A 24,886-nucleotide genomic window follows, 5' to 3' on the forward strand; every position below is an offset into this window, starting at 1 on the left:
TGAAGAATCCACCCAAACAACTGAGTGATGATAAAAGCCAGGGAGTGTGTTAGAAAGACATAACAGAAATAACCACAAATGTCCTCTTGTGGCAAAATAAAACTCCACACAGTCGTGGGTCTGAAAGTTTCTTTTCATCCATGAAAAGCACGTGAGTCATGTCTGGTTGCTATTTTTGGGCCTTCTCAAAGTTATAATGTTGAGAAAACTGTTCAAAGAAGGTTTGTTTAATACTTTGTTCAGCAGGATTAACAATGGTGTTTAAACGTGGGTGGACCAGGCAATTCAGAGCTTAACAGATGCTTCAAATCCTGCATTTTGTCCGCCCAAACCAGGGGAATTAGCCTCGGTATGAGGAAGAGTGCACTTAAAACACATAGAAAGGACACTTATTTGTCCATTGTTATAACCTCCTTTGGTGCTAAAGACTGACTACCATTGACAAAAAGTTTTTTCCCGAGCAGTAATGGAAATGTATTGTAGGCAGTAAATGATTCTGAGGCAGCTGAAATGTTTACTCCAGCTATGAATTAGGTGAATGAGCCCTTAGAGAAGAACATATTTAATCTCTTTGCCCACATAAAACTAAAATATAAACACATTTTCCCCATCTAAGGAGTTTGATCTGAGTGTGAGGAGCTGCTCTGTGTGTTGCAGCTCTGTGAGGAGGGTGTTGGCCACTTGTTTGTTTGGATGTTTTCCATTTTCTCTGGAATGTTCTCAGAGCTGTTGGTTAAAAGTGATCTGAGACTCTGAGCGGAACACACACTGCACATCCTCCCACACACTAACTTCATGACTTTAGGGTTTCTATTCTCAGCTGGGCATCAAAATCCAAGACTTTTCAATGGTTTTAAAGGCTGAGGCAGGGGTTTTTAATGTCTGACACTGGGATACAACCACAATGAGACATTCTTTGGGTGTACACAGGAAGTATATTCTAATGTTGCCATGGAGTCATTTAGTTAGCTTTGGGCTACTACTAGCCCCAGTTTGTGCCTCTCATTTATAAGCATACTGTACATTCAGGTCATAGAGGTAACCATTGGTTTCTCTAAAAGATAATTAACGGAAGATGTTTGATAATCCCAGGTCTTTTAAAAACTTACCGTTGTCCTGACGCTATTTTTAGAACTATAAAAGACTCTTCTAACCATCTGGATGAAAAAATATTTCATCCACTGTATTATAAAAAATATTTTTAATTTGTTTCCCAAGTTGCAACTCTGTGACCTATCCAGGCGGCTAGCAGGCTGCCATCTTTGCTTTGATTCAGAAACAGGGGCGTCTGGTGAGTCTGGTTTATTATTCAGTGGACAGAATATTTTTTCATTCAGATGGTTACAAGAGTCTTTGGGGATTCTAGAGATACCTCCAGAACATTGGTAAGTGAAGAAAATTGATAACCATCGCTAGTTAATTATCTTATCTAGAAACCAATGGTTACCTCTGTGTTCTGATTTGACTGAGTTATGACTCTGAGAAGGAGTACAATTTTAAACACAATTTGGGGATATTGGGCACCTAGGGTTTTCAATTACAATTACTGACCTTAATTGCCTCCATATTCAGAGTGTCACTGCTGCAAGTGGGCCAAAGTACATTAAATAGTTTAATTTAATTAAGGCTCAAAATGAAAAAATATCCCACCATTTGACTTACACCAAACTCTAGTTTATAGAGATAATCTGATATTGTTAACATAAAATTATGGGTAAATATCACATCTATTCATGTAAATGGAAAAACCAGAAACCCTCGTTGACTTGGTTTATTGATGAGTTTAAGAATTCTTTTTCTTCTTTACGGACACTTGCGTTACAGAGCAGCCAATATAAGAACTAGGCCTATGTCAAACTATATCACAATTTCTTGTGTTTTTCTTTTTTTGCGCCTTCATTGGTCATTGGTCTTTTTTGTTGATTGTATCATGAATCATTGACACCCAATGATTAATTTTAGTTATTTATTTAATTATAAGTGGAAACTTGATCTATTGACTCCTGAAGCGTAAACTTACTCTTTGCGCCACGGTCTAGAAATCTTGTGGGAAAAATTCAGCATAGACCCAAGAAATGGTCGATTAGATTTTGGTGACGATCTGGGATTTCCACCATCAGATATATTTAGGCATTTATACTGCATTCATGCACTGTTAGGAAAGTCCCACAGTCCTAGTTTTCAAAGTTGCTGGCTTAACACAACATACAAGTGCAGCCTTTATGAGAAAATCCAACAGCATTACAGAACTTTGAGAATGTTTTCAAGAAAACACCCTGACACTGTGAAAAATATCTGATTTCATTAGCAACTGTAGCTATTTTTGTGATCACTAGCTGTGTGTTGGTGTTAACTGCTACTGACTGTATTTCTTGGATTTTTTTTAAGTTTAGTTTGACCACTCAGAATATTATTTGGTAATCTTCTCTTCCCACACATCAGAGACTCAGCTGGTAGTGAGGATTTCTGAGTACCTTTATCATTAACGTTTGTTTTTTTGTGTCTTTTAACTGAGCTCTATCACTTTCAAGCAAGAAATGGTGGCCCCAATGGGGCCGTTATTTTACAGTATGAGAGAAAAAAACTTGTGAAAATATGGGCTGTTGAATTTTGGACTACATCAGTCTCAAATATTTCGATTCTGTTTCCAGTTCAGTCCTTGGTTTCCATGAGGACATAAAGTCTATTTAATTCTTTCGTGGGGTAAAATATTGTTAGAAGTCTTCATCAAATATTTTTGTTATTCTAATTTTTTCCAATTAATTTAATTTAATTTAATTTTTTTTACGGATTCTTTTCTTTGTTATATCTGTTTATAATAAGCCTAAATACAATCAAACAGCTTGATCAGAGGCCATAGGACATGATCAGTGCGCCAGATTTGTTATACGGAATCACAAAGCAATTTAAAGGCATCGTTTGATTTATTCAACTCATCTAGTTTAAGAGCCAAAAACAGCCAACTTTTTCCCACTAAGTGCAAAAGTTGAGTAAATTCAGTCTTATCTGTGGAGGACATTGCTTAATTACAAAAACACCACTGGAAGATTAGGGGGATTCCTTTCATGTGGGGAAGCACCCGAAGCAAACCCACAGCCCGTTTTGATCTTCGACTCACTTCAAAAGACCTTCATCTTGACCACAGGGATGCAGTGCTGGCACCACAACAGTAAGATCTGTTTTAACAAATACATGATGGACAATGTTGTATGGAGGCTGATTAGGGTTCAGCCAATGAAGGAACACAGCAAAACCAAAAAAACAGAGCGCTCTTAGAGGTTTAATGAGCAGCAAAACCTCAGCTGGTCTTGTCAAACATAAAATAACACCCAGGAAAAAGCACGAGTGTTTTTCAAAAAGATGTCCTTCAGATTTTCTGCCTCATGGGGAAATGTTAAGACACAGAATAAAACACAGTATTCATGAACTGTACAGGTACTCTTCCATTTTATTGTCTCGCCTCAGTTTTCCTGTCGTCACAGCACACCAGCCTGAACTAAGGAGAGTCCTCAAAGGCAGCATGGTCACTGGTACGACTTTTCATTTTGTATTGACCAGTTGTTTCTGTCCTTGTTTGGCAGGGAGGAAAAGTTGCCTGCTGCTGGACTTTTGAGCAAATGGTACGCATCGAAAAAGTCCGCCTCCTGGTTTTGTTGCACGACAAAAATGGCTCGACACTGCATCATTACTGGAGCCTAAACATTCTTTATATTAAAAAAAAAAAAAAACTAAATAGAAATATTATATTACAAAACTCTAATATTAGTTATTCCATTTTCTAGTGGCAGAGAAGGAAACAAAGTCTGCATTTTTCAAACTGTTCTTCTCAGAGGCAGGGCAGCCACAACACAGGGATGCAAGACGTCTTATGGTCACATTTTGTCTCACTTGCTGCACACGCCCACAGGTGTTACAGGTAGAAATCAGCTATCTGTCCTACCTGTGCTCGCAACGGGAACGTTAAGGCTATGAACTGCATCTCTGAGAGGTTACTGGCCAGCTGAGTCGTTCTGAGCATCAGGATGAAAATGCTTGCAGAGTGAAGCCTGGCAGTGTCTGAGGTCTGGATGCAGAGTCCAGCAGGATGGGTACCAGCCTTAGCAGGTCTCTGAGAGGGATGCCCAACTGGCTGCTACGTGACAATAAATCCCCGAGTGAGCTGCAGCCTGCAGGGAGAGAGGACAGAGTTTCAGACGAGTTCAGCATCACTGTCACAAGAGTAATTTCCTACGATGGTATGCAGTTTTTCCATATGAACATGATGTTGGGAACGGATTTGGCTAGAGCAGACTCAATTATATAATTTGATGAAAGTAAGTTCTTTGTTGGCAGAAGCACCCAAATACTTTAGTTCAGTAAGAGTACATATACAATAATGTAAAAAACTCCATTACAAATAAAGTCCTGTATCCAAAATCCTTCTACAGTAAGAGTACAAAGGTATAATCAGCAGAAACTGATATATTATTATTATATGTGACATTATTAGATTGTTAATACTAATTAAACAAACAACATGTAAACAGGTAGTTTAGTCCAGCGATTCCCCACCTAGGGTTCAGGCCCCTCCAAACAATCAGAAGATAAATCTGAAGGGTCGTGAGATGATTATTGAAGGATGGAAAGAAGAAAAAAACAAAGTTAATTTCTGGGGACTTTTATCTCATCTTTGCTTTTTTGTGAAATATTAAGAGAATTTTACCCTTTTGGGCCTTGAAGAATTATTTGAATGAAACCATCTGAGTAGAAATATCACTCTGTTAGAACTGCTAACAACTCATAGACATCTGAAACCTGAGGCCAAGGGCCTCTAGTAGACACCGCTTTTTTGTATTGGGTAACAAGCCAAAAAAGGCTGGGAAACACTGGTTTAATCTTTAGCGATGCATCAGATTTTACAAACTCATCATGCGTTGTTTTTTTTTGTTTTTTTTGTTTTTTTACAGTTTGTAACCTCTTAATCAAAAAGAAACTTGTAACTACATCTGTCAGATAAATGTTCTGCAAAAAGTGCAATATTTCTATCTGAAATGTATTGAAGAAGAACTGTCAAGTAGCAGAGAACGGATATACTCGAGTAAAGTACCTCAGGATTGCACTCAAGTACAGTACTTATGTAAATGTACTTAGTTACTTTCCACCACGGAGCGAGTCTAAAGTAGTGTGTTTTTAAAACTGCGTGATGGAATTAAACTCCTGACGCTGAGAACAGCGTCCTTTTGTTTACATGCAAATATAGGTGTACACAGGTGAAGCTATCCACTTCAGTGTGATCATGTGTTTGTCTTACCCTCCAGCTGCGTTTGTGTGTTCCTGAGGCAGGGGATGGAGCGGTACACCAAGAAGCAGGCCAATGTGATGGACTGGGACTCCTTGGGGAGGGCTTCGCCTCTCATGTAGGACTTCAACACTGAGCTGTTTTCTAGAGGAGGAAACGCACACAGGGAATACAGGTATTTTCATTTACAGTCGGGTGTTTTGTATATCAACTTTACCTACAGCTGTCATTAAAATTACTTTTACCCGGCGAAAAATTCAAGCCAAATGTTCTGTATGCAAGACAAATTTAACACAAAATTCAAGAAACAAACATCGTTTCTGATTTAACATAAGATAAATGAAAGCATACAGGATAGTGTTGACATGTTTGATGATTTGAGGGGCTCGTGCTAGAAACAGATTTGTTCTTAAATTGTATGAAATTAGAGTTTTCTATACGATCGAACAAAATTGACAAGTGGCCCAGAGCCGTCGTACAAGTCAGACAATCTGCCTCCACAGAGTTCAAAACACTTGTTAACACCTTAATCTGAATGAATTTAGAGTTTAAATATGAAACTGAAATTAACTAAAATAAAATACATAACAAAAGTAATCTCAATGTAAAATTAATATTTCGTTCACCATATTACCATCATCATGGTTTGACAAAACTTACTGGGACTGCAACTAACTTGATAGTTCCAATTATTGTTTTGTCCATAAAATGAAAGTAAATAGCAATAAATGCCCGTTATAATTTCCCACCGACCAGGGTGATGTCTTCAAATGTCTTGTGTTATCAAAGACATTGAGTTTATTATTATGTGTGACAAAGAAAAGCATCAAATCCTCAAATTTGAGGAGCAGGATACAGAAAATATTTCACATTTTTGCTTAGGAAAGACTCAAATGATTGTTCAGTTGTCAAAATAGTTGTCGATTCAGTTTCTGTCAATCAACTGATGAATTAATCGACTAATCTTTGCAGTTAAACAATTTACTGAGAGGTTTTTCTTAGATTACATGATTTTTATTGGCATATTTTTTTTTTACATATTGTGCTAATTATTTCAGGGCTTTTAATACCACTACTGACACTGCTACATCTGTCTCTGGCTTAAGGACTTGAAGCTCAGCGTCGGGGAAGTCTCCTTTTTTCCCCTTTTGGCAACATTTTAGTGAATGAAACTTGCCCACAAACGGAGCAGAACAGCCAGCCTTAAATGGCAATTTCAGGGTCGTCGATTACACTAATGATGAACCTCCTCGTGAACCTCCTCATGAACAGGTGACATTCATCATGCTGAAATGAGCAATTTAGAACAAGGTCTCAGAACCAGCTGATACAACAGATGTGTGCTGCATTTCTGTCACGTTGACCATTTGTAAAATTCTGTGATAAATAAGAAAAAATAACAAGGACAGATCTAGACACATATTTCATTCATGGGTGAGTTCCAGAGAACAGGAACATTCCTGATGCTTGAGGTCAACGTAGTTCGGTTCTCCTTCGAAACATCCGCCAGAGTCAAGAGGATTCATGAAACATGAAAGTGAAGGCACGCTTGAACTGATTAGATTATCACGGTCTCGTCCAGCTACTTCACCTGTTTCCCACGCCTCTCGCTGTGCGTTTATCACTGTAAATGTGTGCATGTGCATGTACGAGTGACGGAATGTGTTTTTTTGTGTTTTGGGTTTTTTTTTTTTTTTTTAATTGAGTGTCTTCACAGCCTGTTTAACTTCATTGGTATGACATTGGTGTGCTACACCCAGTACAGGAAAACATGTTGAAACACATCCAACCTGTGAAATTTTCAAGCAGTGACACTGCTGCTCGACAGAGCCAATAGTTACTTCTTGTGTGAAACCCAAATTAGATTTCATTTTTGTTTTAAGAAATGCTCTCTCTTTACAGCAAGAAAAAAAAAAACTGGGACAGTCCACATTTTTAACTGTTATTTTGAATGTTATTTTTAACTGCATTTGCAGGAATCAGACTCATTACTTCGTAGGCTTGACCCCTGACTTAACTGCATCCTCTTTTGTTCAATTTAAGGCCTCAAAAAATAAATCGGTCAATCATTTGATCTATAGAATGTGTGAAAGTTGTGACTAACGCCCATCGCAATTTCCCAAAGCACAAGGTGATGACAACAAATTGCTTTTCGCCTTTTTTCGTAGCCTCTCTACTTTCAAGATTTTTAAATTGAAATCTCTTAACTTTTATAAACATCTGTGCTTACTCAAAGACTGTGTCCACATTTGTGCAGCCATAGACGGAGCATTTGATATTTTTACTTGATAAATGACTCAAACTACTGCTAGATTATCATTTAAGTTATTTCAGCACAATCCATCTGTCCAAACACACTCCTTCATCCATCCGTCCATCGTCCGTCTCGCCTCTCCTCACCTTTGAGCCAGCTGTCCAGTGCCACATCCACTGTGTTCTTCATGACGGGCAGAAACTCGGAGGTGAGCAGGACGTCATGGCGATTAGTGGCACCCCGCAGCACCCTGCTGTCCCACAGCTCCACCACCAGACGCAGCTGCCAGAGGGGGAAGGTCTGCATCAGGTCACCCCGACGCAGGGCACCTACCGCCTGAGAGACACCAGTGAAGACGTGGGTTAACGTCTCTGCCATTGACTTTAGATTTCAATCTGTATCAGTCACCAGATATTTCACAACCCCATAAACAGATTTCCATTATATCTGATTGTCAGACTGGCCATAGCCAAAGAAAAACATGTTTAGATTTTGGTGGTGATTCAAATCTGGGATTTTTGCCAGTGGACAATTATTGTTTGTTTTTTCCCCCGATTCTTTATTACTTAGTTTATTACCTTCATTTTTGTGGTTCGTTATGTTGTTGAGTGTGTTAGTCATGTGATACCTTTATTTCACTCATAGAAAAGTCAGTCAAGATATTAAGTTTACCATCATGTATAACAAAGAAAGGAATCAAATCCTCACATTTGAGACGCTTGAAGCAGCAAATATTTTCCATGTTTGCTTTAAAAAAATGACTAAAACAATTATTCTTTTATCAAAATAGCTGCGGATTAATTTTCCATTGAACTGATTAATCGACTAATCATTGCAGCTGTAATTGAAACACCACAGCACCAGAACAAAGCATTATACGTATTTCAATTTATTTCCAAATTTACAGGTTGCCGTTGGATTCAGTCCTTTTCACTACAGAATGAAAACCAACGTAGAGACCCAAAAAGAACTGGAGACTAATCTTTACGGGTGAAAATTTCATTTCACTGCGTTTACTTATTTATTCATTGGAACATTGGCCTTATCATTGCTTGATAATGTAATTGCACTACAAATAAAACAGTGACAAGCAAGAGTCAGGTGGACTATTCAACACTGTTATCACACAGCATGTGTGTGTCTGTGTGTGTGTACAGTTGTCCTTCTGGCTTTGTACTGACCGGTTTGACTTTTTGGCCTTGAGAGCGAGGACATTTTGGCTGGTCCCTCACTCTTTAAAAGGGCTATTCAAGAGTTAAGATTTGGTTTTAGGGTTCAGGTTAGATTTAGGTTTAGGTTAGGGGCTAGGGAATGCATTATGTCAATGAGTGTGTGTGTGTGTGTGTGTGTGTGTGTGTGTGTGTGTGTGTGTGTGTGTGTGTGTGTGTGTGTGTGTGTGTGTGTGTGTGTGTGTGTGTGTGTGTGTGTGTGTGTGTGTGTGTGTGTGTGTGTGTGTGGTTTTTTTTAAACCTGCTCAATAGCGATGTATGTGGGCAGCATCTCCGGACACTCCTGCGTCACACATTCATAAAGCATGGCCGAGAACAACACCAGAGTATCCTCCCGCTGCAAAAAACACAACACAGATTGCCTGAGTATTTGTGTGTGCGTTTGTGTGCGTGTGTTTGTTAACTGAATAAAAACACAAACAGGTTGGTGCATACATTACATAAATTCTCTCTAAAATAACAGAAATCTCTACAATATGTAGATATATCCATGACACTAAAAACTCAAATGCTCTCCCCTTTGATCCAAGCTCATTTAGGTTTATTAAGCAGCTACAGTATTTGGTTATTTCAGCTATTTATTTCAAAATGATCCTTTTTTTCTCTGTGTGTCTTGGTGGGTTACAGTTTTTGAAGTTCCCAATTACGCTCAGTTGCATATTCTGCATGAACATGTGGTATTGATGATGGTGAAACTGGAAACATTTTGCTTTTAGCATTAAACACTCCCTGTATACCAGCAAGTGCATTTAAGTTTGTGTTTTTTTAACAGAGGTCCTTTACACAAGATTAAAGACTTTCAAATGACTTGGAAGGTCACGTCAACGAAACTGAAGCCATGGAATGGGGTCAAACAGGGAAATCATCAAACCTATACATTGTATAGGGCCTTGTTTGTTACTCCTTCTCTTTTTGAGTCACAAAATCTGAGTTCATGTAAGTGAGTTAATTAAAAACAGCGATCACAGGTTTTTCCTCAGAACACAAAGCACTAAGCGCTTTATAAATTTAGAAGTTGTACAAACCAAATCAAATGGTTTCAAGGCCATCGATTCGTTTTCACAAGCCTTTAAAAACTAGGAGAAATAAGGGGTCGGGAAGGATGCAGCCTGTACATTCGGGTCTAGACATGGAGCTATTTCACGCTACATTAATAAAACCAGACAGCAACAAATCTTGCAATTACCTGCCAGGCAACACAATGTCCAAAATGTAAATACAAAGAATGTTTTTACATTCAATAAACAAGGAGAGGCAGAGCTGGTGTGACTGGACTGATAATAACAGATAAACGGCAAAGGAATCTCATCCTGTTGTCGTTAAATTCAATTACAAAGGTTACGCTACAGAATGGCGAATTTTCTTCCATTTCACTATGCAAGCTGCAACCAGTGACCCAACCAATCAACCTGCAGCTGTGATGAAGCAGCCTCTTTACACAGATAAAAGGAGTCAAGTGATTAACAGGCAGATGAAGCATTGGTCGTGGCAATCTATAAAATCGGTTACAACTCTGAAAATTACCTTGTGTATGACATGTGCTTCACATCTAAAGTTGCTTTGCGTTTAAAGCTGAGAAAATCTGCCTTGTTGCAGCAAAGACACCTGGAGAGCCTGCTCTTAGTGTGCTGCAGTTAAGGCTTTTCCCCCCCCCATGAATCTTGTTTGCAAACCTGCTTTTAGCCACTCAAGTGGCATGGCTCTATGGATGGCAAAGATGGCCTCTTGTTGAGCCTACCACTTTGGTGCAGACATTAAATTTTGTAAAGACATTCATGGTTCCTGAGAGATTAATCCTAATGACTATGGTGACCACCGAACTTTTCATTAAGCCTTGTTCATTCTTGCAATACTTTGGTTTATGACTGAATAACTGCAAAAAATAATGATATTCCCATCAGCTGTACTTTGTGCCATTTGGCGAATGTTAGTTCAAACGCTAAACTAAGATGATGAGAACGGAAAACAGTATGACTCCTAAACATTAGCATGTTAGCATCCTGCTGCTGACACTTGGCTCAAGTACGGCCTCACAGATCCTCTAGCATGGCTGTAGACTCTTAGTCGTGTTGGCATTTTGAGTCAAAGTCATGGTTGAAAGCCCTTCTCAAAATATTTCCACAATTTCGATCAAGAGCACAGACATTGCTGAACCCTGGAAACTGTTTTGTTTTTGCTTCTTCCTAATATAGTCACATTTCAAGGTGTTTCATTTAACTTATCTACAAACTATTACTGAATGTAAACATACAAAAACAAAGACAGAAAGTCTGGCCAACAATTTATATTTGATTTTACTTCTAATTCATCTCTACTGAAGGCAGACCTGGTTGTTTGTGGAATTAGTTTGACTTTGAAGTGCAAGATCTGACATTGATAATGTTTGTTACACACATTTTAAGTGTTGTATGTCTTCATGCAAACTGATGCTCTAATGCTATTAAAAGGAAGCAAAGCAAAATCGTTTTAAAAGAGCTGATACATGTTAACAACATTACCATTTACTGAAATGGGAACATGTATTTTCCCTGACTATTAGATGCTGGAATATTCTAGCTCTGGTATACAAAGATTTTATCCAGGACACATGTTGGCATTCAAACTTATCCTGGCGTTTATTATTTGCTCTGGCAGTTTCAAAGTTTGTTTCTAAACAAGTGTTGTTCACATTTAATATTCAAAATATTAAACATATTTGTGACTAGATACGAAGGTGCTTATAAACAGTCTATCCTTAAGAAGACTTGAATCAGGATATACAATATTAACAGGAATGCAAGGTGTATGTAAATATGTTTATTCTGGTTTTGATAAATACAACAAACATGTCTGAGCATTTTCCCTGCCGGCTGGGAGGAACTTGTTTGGGGCTGAGTTTCAACAGAGCGGAGAGTTTCTGCAGTGATAGCCAGGCCGACCACACACGAACAGAAAATTAATGTTGCTCAAATTGTGAAACAGTGCTCAATTTCCAATGTGGCTCTGGAAAAGCATAAAATTATCCTTTCATGACCTTCCGTGATTAAGGTCTGATCACCTCCAGGAACTAAAAGCTTGACTCCATCCTGGTCTGTTAATGTTATTTTAAAAAGGGGGAGAACAGTTTCGTTTCCACTGCAGAAGCCAACTGTATAGAGCAATAAATGTGTGAGTCAGCCTATTAAATACATGGTATCTACATAGTAAAATAACCATATGCTCTCAGACTTGCTGAGAAAATCAACAAACTCCCCAGGGGTTTCCTGTCCATAATAAAATTCTAAAAAACCCATGCTTTTGCTTAGTTATAACATAAGTGTTTACAAAGTGGCAATTTACTCGTCTCTAAATTAAAACAGTTTGCACCACACACACTAGTTCTTACGTAGAGATTAGTTGTTCCAAAATTTTATCACGGTCACAGGTTGTCATTTGTTATTTTTAATTCACTGCCAAACAGAGCAGTTCTCTCTTAATTTGAGTCTGTCTATGACACCAGGGAGGAGAGTGGAGATGTGATAGCATGAGACTGGTGTGTTGTTATTAGACGCCACCTTTCACTGAGACTGTACAATGAATGACAAGTTAAAGTACAAATACAGCAGTGTAAAAATTCTCTATTACAAGTAAGAGTCCTGCGTGAAGTTTTCTTCTTACTTTGAGGTCTAAAAGTCTGAGACTTGAATGGGAAAGTGGCCTCAGGTAAGTAAAAGTCGAAAAGAACTATCAGCAAAATGTACTTAAAGTATCAGAATAAAAGCCCTTGCTCTGCTGTGACTGATACTTATTCTATCTGACATTATTAGATTGTTAATAGTTAGTCATCAATGTGTCAGCAGCATTTTACTGTTGTAGCTGCTCAAGGTGGAGATAGTTTCAACTAATCTATTTTTTAGTCACAAGGATAAAAGGTTGTGGACAACTGGTTTAATCTTTAACAATGCGTTGTATTTTCTAAACTGTAGGTGTAATTGGATATTTCCATCATTCCTCATTCTAAACAATGCTAACTCTGAAACACATATTGCTCCATGTGCAAATATAAAAATAAAACAACGTAATACCTGAATTCACAAAGAGATTACTGTCAAATTTTAATTGCAGTCGACCAAAAAAATCTCAGGCATCTGAAATGATACCTACTCTTCAACCAATCAATTGTAAACAGGAGGAAAAAAAAATCTGCACGTTGAACTAGATTAACTAAATCGGCCACAGTGTATTCTCAAGCTTTATTAGCCTAAATGAATTATAAATTAACGTAACTATTTTTTAAGATGGGCTGGTGAAAACAACAGTATAATATATTGCTTTAGATTGTTGGAACTGATAACAGATGTTTGACCAGTCAAACCGGCCATGAAGTCTCTCAGGACAGTAAAATGGCTGCAAGGACATGGAATCAAGGAGCCCACATCTATTGTTGTGTGTTAAAACTCACGTGTTTCATTCCTTCAGAGGTTTTACAGAAGAACTCGGCAAAAGAGACCAAGGCGGGCTCAGAGGTGAACATAGAGATGGCTTCGGGCTGCAGAAAACACATGAGGAAGTTATATAGATTACCCAACACATAAAGGAAGTATAAAGAAACAGGGACAGACACAAAAGCCAGTCAAGGAAGAGTAAGAGGAACATAAGAAGAAAAGGATTCTTTGGACAATACAAAGCCAGGAGGATGAATGGGAGATTAGGGTATATGGAGATGTGATCGAGAGAACGAAGAAAGGAAGGAAAGATGAATGCACAAGAAGAAAAAAATGAAGGGGGGCAAGGACAGTGAGGACGAGTGGAATAAATAATGTGTGTTTTGTGGACCTGCAGGTGTATTGACAGCATACACTAAGGCCATCAGGAAACCAATAATAGTCTGTCAACAACACAGCTGCCTGCTGCACCTGTAGTGACAACCTGCCAAGACTGGACACAACCAGCCACAGGGGAGGAGGCCAATTCTATTCCACTCACTTCTATTTGTAGTCTGTTGTTGGTGCAGACTCATTTCTTAAAATGTGTTGCTCTGTTTTCAAGCTCGGTTATTCAAGGAAAAGTCCACTGTAAGTGATAGACATTGCAATTTTGGGTCTAGTTTGAAAACATATCAGGACATTTCCTGCAGAGTGCAATGGAGTTTGACTGCAGAAAATGTTTCAGTCATCCAAAGCGTTCGCAGTAAATGTCAAGTTCTGGCTATTTAACAATCACACAGTGTGAAACCCATTGTAGAAAAAGACCCAAAAAAAGACTGTGAGTAACGAAGCCCTGGCTGAGGCTCAATCACACAAATATAGATGATCACAAATTACATATCCCCACTAGGCTCACCTTTGACTAAAGAAACAACACCTCACCTCTTCTCGGCGATTGATAGAAGGCATTGGAGAGATGAGGGAAATCACTAACAGAGGTACTTGGAGCAGATTTTAGGAAGCTGGGTTTACCACAAAACCTCAGCACTGAGTAACTGACTGAATGAACATTGAAAATCTACAAAACCTGCATCTGCTGAGCAACAGACTGATTAGCTACTGAGAGCCACGGCCAACTTTCCTCAGGCTTCCTTAAGATGTGTGCAGATTAAACACTAAGCAAATCTTGCTGAGAGTTTGTTTACATACTTACTAAATGGCAAGATGTAAACAGATGCAAACAGACAAGAGTTTGTCCAAAGTGGTGCAAATCGATGATGTGAGGATGTGTCTGCACAACTTGACTGAAAACTTATCCTCTGCAGCATGACTTCAGGAATATACTGAGGTAATTGTAAAAACAAAAAGGTAAATTGGAGCAAAAAACTGCTGTTCTTGTAATCTTTGTGTAACTGAGACCAAGACGTCACTCTCCACATGGGAGACTCCCGACAGACCGCGACAACCTGCAAGGCAAGGTTCAGTGGGACAGAGGTCAGTGGGCTAGTTTTCGGCAGCCTTGCTTGTTTGTCTACTTGTATTATAGAAGAATGTAAATGGTGAATTAATGCAAGATAATACAACTGTCCTTGGGAAATTAGTACAACTTTCTACATCAAAGAGAAAAAAAACAAGGTACAGCTGTTCAACAACCTGCCGCATTTCTTTCTGTATTAAGAAGAGCTGCAATGAGTCGTCGATTAATCGATTAGAACAGAGAGAAAATGAATGAGCAACTATTTTGCTAATCAATGAATTGTTGGTTCAAATGTGAGGTTTTGCTGCTTTTCTTTACTGTGTATCACTGTGAACTGAAGATAGGTTTTGGACTGTTGGTTGGACAAAGAAGACATTTGATGACGCCACCATGGACTCGAAAATGTGATTAATTGTGAAAATAACGGGCAGATAATATCATCAGTAATGAAAATTATTAAATTTTGACAAATTGTGATTTGAGCAATGCAAAAGTTTAAAAAAAAAAATGATCATTAGAGAAACACGCTTGTAGCAAGCTTACCTTCCTCCAAAACATGACATTATATTCTTTATGAATAACTAAGCAAACAATCAAATTTGATTTGATTGAAAATCCATTTTCAATATCTTACAGTTCTAATTTTCCTCAAGAATCTTCCTTGAATTCTCGAGTCTGACTTTCAGCAGCTCTGTTCAGAATTTCTGGAGACATATCAGATTATGAAGAGGACACACCTCAGTGCAACTGTAAATATAAGACCTAAAAAATAAAATAAAAATAAAAAAAAGATTAAAACTCTTAAAATAACAATCTCAAACCCACAGCCAGCCTGTGACATAACATTACAACAGTGGTCAGTCAGCACTAACAAGCTAGCAGATTAACAGCCAAGAGCAGCCAGCTCCAGTGCCCCTGTTGGTCAGTGACTCTTGCCTTGTGGTCGTAGTGGTCCATCGAGAGTCTCCCATGTGGATTGTGACAACTTGGTCTTTTTTTTCTTTTCTTTTTTCTTTTTTTTTTTTTTTACCTCTTATTTTCCTCAAGACTTTCTCAGTGTATTCCTTTAGTATTATTATAAATATAAAAAGGAGGAAATATGATGCGTTCGGTCAACACATTCTCTAAAAGGTGGCCAAGTTGCCCAGATCAGCCCCTCAGCTCTATTGAAACTAAATGGACCTCTAGTGACGGATGTTGGCATTACTGGGTACAGTATCTGGGACATCTCCGCGTGTTTACCTTGAAGGCTCGGACTCCAGAGTTGCGATGGTTGACGGTGGAGGCCAGCAGGCTCTTCCAGCCCTGAGGGTCGTCTTTGTAGGGCAGCTGGCCGGCCCGTAGTTTCACATACAACACCCCATCTCTAGACAGGATGGACCTGAGGGAGATATAGAGAGAAATTCTCCTTTAAATCAGTAACCCAAATCCATACATGAGGTCAAATGAGTCTCTCCCTGTATTCCAATAAACCAGCTGTGGCACAAAAAGACGAAGGGGGTTCCTCATCACTTTCACGCACTGTGTATTTAGTGGTTTAATTTGACTGACTGAAACTGAAGCAAAGGGTTAAAAGGCAAAGAGATGCAGTTTCCTCTATACTTACTTCAGATGCTGCGTTTCTTTGCTGAGGTCTACGGACAGTTCCCAGTAACGTGGCCCCTTCACCTTTACCTGCAATGAATAAATAAACATACATTAGAAAATAAAAGCACTAAGATATCAGGTTGTGCTTGATTTATCTTCAAATAGGTTGGGTGGCATGAGGAATCAGTACTGTTAACATTCTGTACATTTATCAATACACTAAATTCAACCCATCACATGGTTCATCCCCAGCAGAGAGGGAGCTGCTATTTCAACACTGGAAAATCTAGTTACCACTGGGCTACAAAGTCCAGAAGCTGTAAAGTTTTGCTCTCAGGCTTTACCCGTTTGAGGTGGTGCAGCTCAGGAAGCATGGTGGGAGCCATCAGTTCTACTGTCGTCTCATCGTACCACTTGGTCTCCTGAAACAAGAGGAAAATATGTCATCACAACGTACACGAGCAAAAGGGTCATACTTACACAGATTCACACTCTCACAGATTATTAAACCTAACAAAGGATGCCTTAAAATCGGTCGGCAAGATCTTAAAGTCTGATTTCCACACGCAGCCCATGTAAAGCGGCTGAAATAATCTTGCCTCCTGGAATTAATGAGAAGTCTAGAGGCGTGAATTCTGCACAGGCTGCAGGCGATAGTGAGAGTCTCGCCTCTGATCAGAGTGTGGATAATTAGCGGCGTTCAGATATGAGCAGTAAAAAGCACAAACCCCTTTTAATTAAGACAATTTATTACGAAATGAGTTGCTCCTGAATCAGCTTAACCAAGTAGGAGAGGGGCTGTAGACTTATTTGTATTCAGGTGAAGGGAGTTAAGGGGCATTATGGGTGTAATATTTGACAGAGAGTACATGGGTGTACAGTATGTAGCAGCAGGAGTCATCTTCAAGTGTATAGAGAGCCGGATATTGTTTATGTAGCAATGAAACAGGTTTTTGTGCTTAAAAATATAATCACCAAGACGTGACAATGCGCAACAGCCAAGAACTGAACCCCGAGGCACAAAACTTTGCTTTTCCTCTCTATTTAGGGTAAATGCTAGAATATATAATTAAATTTAAAGTTTCTGAAAGAATTTTAGTCAAATGGACTCGAACAGAGCCTATAAAATGTGCATGAATGTTTTCAGTCCTGCCACACAAAGAGTCACGAGATAAGTAATTGACGGTGGTGTCAATCTGAGCTTTCCACTTTGAATTAAATTAAAGTGAGGAATGCTGTCAGAGCTGGTCCTCACTGTGGACAACAACCTCCATCCTTGACCTTCGTCCTTCACCTGTGGAAATACTGAAATAGCGGGGGCTTAAATCCATAGTGAAGGGCCGGCCCATGGCCTAGGGGTTAAGACGCCAACCATGAACTGCAATGATGCGGGTTCGAGTCCATCCAGGGACCTTTGAAAGATCCACTGTGGTTACAGACGCTTTTAATAAATTGCATCACAAGTCCTGCACTGACCTACAGCAGAAAAATCGTACAGACAGAAGGAGGAGTTAGGCTGGGTCCAGACAGAAAACAATGGATGCAGGTGTTTTAACTAGCGCCACACTCCACCTGTGTGCGTTGCTCTTTTTCAACCATATCCTGACTTTTGAAGAGGTTTATAAACATTTTGATAGTTCCAGCATTCACAAGGCAAGTCAAGTCAATTATATTTATATTGCCCAATATAAGGGGGCTTAACAATCTGCACAGCATACACCCTCTGTCCTTAGACCCTCGATTAGGATAAGAAGCCTACAATGGGAAAAAAAATGGAAGAAGCCTCAGGGAGAGCAACAGAGGAGGTATCCCTCTGCCAGGAAAGACAGACATTCAAAAGATGTCAACCAGATGTCAAACAGATGTTAACCAACTTCATTTCCTCATATTCAAAGCTTAAACCTGTTGCTGGCTGATGCAGCGTGGGCTCCTTAGTTTTTGCAGAAAACTGAGGTGCTGTTCAATGACTTCACTAAGATTTTTCCAGATGATCTGGGATATAAATTTGCAAATTTTCAGTCACAAGTCATCCTGCTTCAATAAAACTCTATGACCTACCCTCCCACTGGATGTGCACGTTTTTGATCTTCTCAATGTTTCCCATTCCCAAAGGTCACACATCGCGCTTTAGCAGACAGCAATGCACACTGGCCTACTTTTTACCGAGAGAAGGATTCACAAATACAAAATTTCACAGTGAGAACAAAGTGAGATATCTAAAAACAACCACACCTATACAGAGCAGCAACAAAACCTCACAAGGGGAGATTGAGAAATGACTGCTCCTATAATTCAGGAGCTATTTACTGCATCTGTGAAGACACAGCTATGGTATTGCAACAGAGGCTGTGGAATGTACATGTTAGAAAAAGCTGGGGCACTCCAAATAGACTCGGAGAAAATTCTAGCTGAGTAAACCTGGAACACTAGAAAAACATCTACAGTTATTCTCATCTAAGCATCTCATTTTCTGGTCGAACATTATGATGGTTAAGATAATAAAATTGTTAGTGTATGCCTGTTTCCTGCTTCACATGGAAATTGACATGACAGAACGCACATGATCCAAATGACATAACTGGGGCTTAAATGAATGGACACGCAGCAGTCTTGTGCAAGGTCATGCGACACCGGATGTCTGAACCACTGTGGTTCAAAAATCCAGGACTGGCTGAGCAAAAAGAAACCAGAACTATTGACTGGTTTCACGTGTTGTTTTTTGGATTTGAAAAGCAGTTTTGCACAATAAATCTGGTTTTATTCAGATTTACATCAATTTTGGATGTCCGGCAATTTATCACCATGATCTGACTTGTCTGGTGGTAGTCACCATTTTCTGCATTGTCTTCTACAGAGTCAACATTTCCTTGGCACACGTGTTTTGCGTTATGTACCTCGTTGAGATTGTGCAAATTCTAAATACCCGTACTTCTAGACACGTCAAAACCTCAAAGTGACCTATAATTATATTGGTAAAACCATTTTTTTATACCCTTTAGTGAACTGAAGGTAGGCAGTTTCCTGTCCTACAAGATAGATGGATCCACTTACTTCTAGGGGTATAATGAAAAGCTACTATCTGTATCTGTTTATGTCACATAAATATCTGTGTTTGTATCTATGATCTGATTTTCACCAGAAGTTGTTTTTTTCTGCATTCAATGGTTTTCTACTGCAATTTATATTCCTTATACATGTGTTTATACGTTTAGCTGGCAACAAAGTGACAATATTTCAATCATGTACCTGAATTAATCAGATAATGAAACGTGAATTGTATTTGAAACCCGTCTTCAAAAAAAAAAGAAAATACAAGACAGAGTATGGCTCTCTATAAGCACTGGAGGTTGCGCATATAACTGGAGCGGGTCCAGATGAATCTAAAATCGGTTTTAAGAGTCTATGATTAAAAAAATGAGTAAGCTACTGACAGACACTTGAAAAGCTGCCTTGGCCCATTTACATACACTTTTAAGATGTTCCCTAACTTCAGGTCATTTGTTTCCAGGGGTGCTGGGATGAATATTACTGCAGAAACTCAGATGTTTTTCATATCTTTCAGAGCGCATTATTTATGCATATCCCTATAGAGTACATTTATTTGTTTAGAATCCTACTCACTACCTTCTGAAGTTATATTTCGCTAACATTGACAAAATGGATTCCAAATTGACCCTTGCTGCCTGTCAAAAGCTGATTTCATCGACTGATTATGGTGCTTATGTAGAAAACACTAAATGCACAGTATCCTATTGTACCAGGATGACTGAGACAATTATGTCTTCCAGACCCTAAAACAAATTATTTGAAGGACATAGTTCGATGCAGACCTTGCAGAGTTTCCTCAGACCCAAATTCCTCAGACTGGAACCTTTTACCAACAAACATCAAATACTTACTAATCCAAGGAGCCTAAAACTAAAGAGAAATATACTTCATTTAATATGGTCTAATGTAAACACTTAACTCTGTGTTCCTTTTCCTCTCTTTCTAGGGGCACACCAGTGTGGCCTTGTTTAATAATTGCGTAATTAATTATCTCATTTTTCTTGTATTCCGTTTTTTTTCCATGTTATTTTCGTCTTCTCTCTTTATAACTGTTGATGTCTAGCCCTTGTCCCATTTATATCTGTGTGTATTTACAGACCCCAGAAAGCCTAGCAACCGCATCAGCAGAAGCAAAACGGGATCCTATGAACAAGTAACGATAAACAATATTTCAGCTGGTTAGAAAATGGTACTAAAATATAAAAAACAGCTGCTCTCACAATGCACTACAGTCAAGCATAAATATGAATGCGATGCAAGATGCCACAAATGTAGTGTTAGGAACTTAGATTAGTTTGTTACGATTTTTATATTTTTTGAACTAATTCAGGGAAAGAAAAAAAAACTGTGAACCTTATTTATCTGAGAGAAAGCAGAAAACTGGCCTTGACTGAATGGAGTGAGCATTTTGCAAAAACTACTCCTCCAGCATCTGAACTGTGATCTGGAGGAAGCGGCCCAGCTGACAGCAGTAATGCTGACGAGAAGCAGAACACGGTGGTTTCGTGGGCAGGAGCGTTTTTTTTTTTTTTTTTTTTAAATGAACTGACACCAGGACATATTGTACATTACAGTTCATGATAGTATGTGTGCGTTAGTGTGTGTATGTGTGTGTGTGTTTGTGCGTTAGTGTGTGTGTGTGTATGTGTGTGTGTGTTTGTGCGTTAGTGTGTGTGTGTGTGTGTGTGTGCGTTAGTGTGTGTGTGTGTGTGTGTGTGTGTGTGTGTGTGTGTGTGTGTGTGTGCGTGCGCGTGAGTGAATGTGTTTGAAGAGGAAGTGTGGTGATCTACAAGTAAGTGTGTAAGAGATAGGTAGGAACTGTGCAGTTATGGAACAGAAATTTTTTACAAATTGCTCTTACGGACATAAAGCTACAGAAAGTTTCATTCTGTAATATTAGAAAGAAAGAGCTTGTGAGTTTGGATTATAGTCCTGGCTGCTTTACAGCTGACCTTTTTTTATTTACTCCAAACACACTTTGTGACATCAATTTAAAGACAAACTACAAAATCAGCCGCTACACTAAAGCAGCGTTGGGACGCACGCCTCACACAAGGGGAGCTCATGAAGCAATGGGGGCATTTCCTTCATTCACAGGTTTGTGGCTACCTTTGTCAGCCAGACCAACCTTGATGAATTTACCTTGTAGGTGACCTCTAAGAGGGCGTAGCAGGGCTTCAGGGAGTCCACGTCCACAGGGACCAGCAGGCGTGGCTCGGCAGCCAGCACGGCCAGGTGCCGCAGGGCCTGCAGGTGGTATCTGCAGCAACAAGAGCAACATCAACAAACAGCTTTGGATTTACAGCAGAATATAACTGGGGCAGACGGATCCAGTATACGGTATATTCTATGTACATACGGTACATACAGACAATAACAGTCATGTTACTCTCCTGTACGATGGAAGCTAAGTGTGTGTCAGTCTCACCGGTTGTCAGTACTGTGAGCAGGGAAGTGTGGGTACAGGGCACACAGCAGAGCAGCGATGGCTGAATCGGAGGTGCTCAGGGTGTACCTAGCATAGGACAACATCATAAGTACCGTAAATGCGTTCCTCTCCCTCAATCTCTTTCCTTCACTCACACACACACACACACACCATTAAACTCACCCCACTTTCCACAAGCATCAGTAAAGTTTGCACTAAAATTGCCCATTTGTTGTAACAGTCCTAATCAAAAAAAAAAATGCCGACCAACTGGCACTGACACACACGCATGCACGCACACGCACACACAAGCACGCACACACACATGGGTATGTAAATAACAAGTGGGACAGTAGAATAACAATAACAAAATTACAGTGTTGATGATCACAAGAAATGCTTTCTTGCCTTGCACTTAAAACAAAGCACAAAGCACAGTAAATAATTCAAATTTTGAAAGACACACTGCTCTAAATCTAACACTTTTTATAAACCCTCTGTTCTCTGTTAGTGAAACCAGGTGTGTGGTGTGAGTTAACGTCATCACAGGCCACAACAGAGCCTCTTAAACATAATAGTTTGCAGTCAAGTGTGTACTTTGACTAATGGAGTCATTATAATAAAGTACGGTCGGACAATAAAGGTTGCGGTCAACTGAGGTAAATTATGTTGCTCTTCACTTAAATGGCTGCTTCTGTCATGTTTAGCAGGTTTCCAAACCTCAACTTCACTGAAGATTACATTCTTTTCCCATGTGTTTACAGCTCAAAAGACCTAAAATACAGACACATAGGCAGTAAAGATGATGAAAAACAGGCATACTTGTGGGAAAATGAGGGCAAGTTTCACCAGAATTGGGCAATGAATGAACGGTGACTGACAAAATTGGAGATAGTAAACTGACAATTTTGATGGTGGGAAAAGTGACAAATCGAACAAAAAGCTGACACTGCTGCCATTGTTATCAAATAGCCAGTGAAATCTTGAAAATTGTATCCACCAGTTGTTTCAAAACTGTTTAAGGCTGAGGAGAGAAATTTTCTAGTATCAGTTTCAAACTGACCTTTAAACTTGTGGATTAAAAGCAAACAAACTGTGTTCAGTGAGAGGTCTCTCAGTGGTCAGTGGTCAGTTCATGCTTACAAAAAAAGACCACCAAACAATACCACAGCGGAAAAAAAAAAAAAAAACATCGGCATATTTCACGAAAGGCTTTTTATTCCTCTACTCCAATGGTTCCCAGCCTGAGGGTCAGGATCCCCTAGAGGTCCAAAGAGTGGGTTACAGGAGTGTTGAAACATATACATTCCTGTTACACAAAAATACACGTATTTTCGTCTTACTTTTCCCTATTTTTTGTTGAAATAGTTGATACTTTCACCTCTTCATACCGATATATTTTAAGAGGTCAAAAGTCAAAAAGGCTGGGAACCACTGCTCTACTCTGGTGGTTAAATACTTCATACTGCTTCAATAAGTCACCTTGATCATACTGCAACAGTTTTGTGTTTTAAAACAGTCACATACTTTCGCTGACCATTACGTGAAATCTGTAACTTTACAACTGAAGCTCAAACTGACAAAATGTAACACTTGTGACAGAAACTTCCTGCCCTGAGGGTTTGGTCCACTGCTGCTACAGAAACCGGACGATGGAGGCATTAAAGGGAGGATTGCTGGCAACAAGTTCTACTGAGTCACTTTCCTTTTATGCTAGGCTTGGAATTTTCAACTGCTGATGTATAAACTTCCAGTATGTGCAGCGAAAAATACATCTTCAAGCTGTTGTACTATTGTTTCTACTTCCCATAAAGTTGTGTGAAGTTATACTTTATTAATCCTTCTGGGGAAATATGCCCTCGACATTCGATCCACACTACCTATTTTAGGAGCAGTGGACAGTATCCAGGGACCAACTCAAGGTATAAGGCCAGTGTTCGGCCAAGGGCAACAGCAGGAATATTCATAATACCTCACATGCTCCTACTTGGTTTGGAAGGAAAACAGAGCACTCATAGGGAACCCAAGCAAAACGAGAAGAACATGCAAACTTGAAAGAAGAAAAGCTCCTGTCAGCCTTGGGTATAGGCTGTTACAGTCCCACAGTATGCTGTACTGGCAATCAGTGTGAATGCAATATGTGACTTTGGGTGGACAAACTTAACTTTCACTTCAGTTTCCTGCTAGAAAAACTGAATAAATGGGAAGAGAAACTAACTGAGCGAACAGACAGAGAGAGGGAGGAAGGAAGGGTGAGGAAAGGAACAAAAAAGACGCCATGCAACAGAGATTGCAAGAGGAAACGAGGAAAAACAGGGGTGAGAAAATGAATGAGAAAAACTGAATTACACTGATGCAGAGATGACGAAATGTTCGGCAATGTGAATAGAAAAATGCAAGTGGGTGAGGGACTGAATGACTGACGAGCGGAGGGAGAGAATGAAGGATATACAAAGACATGGCATGACCCTGCTCTCCAGCATGACCTCTAACCTCTGCAGGCCTCTGGGTAACACACTCACAGTAACACACTACAGTGACGCTCTGCATGTGCATGGGCTTTCAGTCGGCAGGTCTAAAATAAAACGTAACCTAAATAAAATCAGACGGCTCGTCTGATTGTGGCTGTAGGTGGAGATACATTTGCAACATGTAATGAGAGTGGGAGCTGTTGTTTCAGGTCAGTGGTTAGAGGAACCTGGTTCGGGTGTGTTCGTGAGAGTGTATGAGTAAACGTCATTCATTATGCGCAAAACAGTACTCAAAACACACTTGTGTGTATTTGTGTGGCTAACCCACACACCCTGTTTGTGTACGTGGCATACCTGGTCCTTCCCAGAAATAGACGTCCCAAATCTGATGGGTATGTTCTGGTATGTATGTGTTCAGTTTGAGTCTTGTTGTCCTACAGACATTCAGGTGCAGTATGACAGGCTACACCTAAAACATAATAAACTTCATTGTCCTCGTGGTAAATGAACTGCACTTATGTAGCACTTTTCTAGCCTATCGACCACTAAAAGCGCTTCACAACGTATGTCTCATTCACCCATTCGCACACACATTCACACACTGATGGCGCAACATCGGGAGCAGTTAGGGGTTCGGTGTCTTGCTCGAAGACACTTCGACACACTCTCTGGAGGAGCCAGGAATCAAAACAGGAACTTTCCGATTACTAGATGATTAACAGCGACAGT

General features: G+C 39.5%; 1 protein-coding gene across 2 annotated transcripts in view; it reads right to left on the reverse strand.

Annotated features, from left to right (window-relative positions):
- Window positions 1–3,057: 3,057 nt before the first annotated feature.
- anapc1 (anaphase promoting complex subunit 1) overlaps window positions 3,058–24,886 on the reverse strand; it is a 64,573-nt gene continuing 42,744 nt past the window's right edge. Inside the window, exons 44-53 of one of the 2 annotated variants that reach the window (XM_040139472.1) lie at window positions 21,687–21,773; window positions 21,401–21,518; window positions 16,555–16,632; window positions 16,230–16,297; window positions 15,866–16,004; window positions 13,182–13,268; window positions 9,003–9,098; window positions 7,679–7,868; window positions 5,291–5,422; window positions 3,058–4,166 (exon numbers count right to left, since the gene is read on the reverse strand). In XM_040139472.1, coding sequence (XP_039995406.1) covers window positions 4,018–4,166; window positions 5,291–5,422; window positions 7,679–7,868; window positions 9,003–9,098; window positions 13,182–13,268; window positions 15,866–16,004; window positions 16,230–16,297; window positions 16,555–16,632; window positions 21,401–21,518; window positions 21,687–21,773 — 1,144 coding nt within the window. In that variant the 3' untranslated portion in view covers window positions 3,058–4,017. The remainder of the gene's footprint in view (window positions 4,167–5,290; window positions 5,423–7,678; window positions 7,869–9,002; window positions 9,099–13,181; window positions 13,269–15,865; window positions 16,005–16,229; window positions 16,298–16,554; window positions 16,633–21,400; window positions 21,519–21,686; window positions 21,774–24,886) is intronic. The other variant, XM_040139471.1, reaches the window with a different exon arrangement.

This window comes from Xiphias gladius, chromosome 11 (genome assembly GCF_016859285.1).
Source record: "Xiphias gladius isolate SHS-SW01 ecotype Sanya breed wild chromosome 11, ASM1685928v1, whole genome shotgun sequence".
Classification (NCBI taxonomy): domain Eukaryota; kingdom Metazoa; phylum Chordata; class Actinopteri; order Istiophoriformes; family Xiphiidae; genus Xiphias; species Xiphias gladius.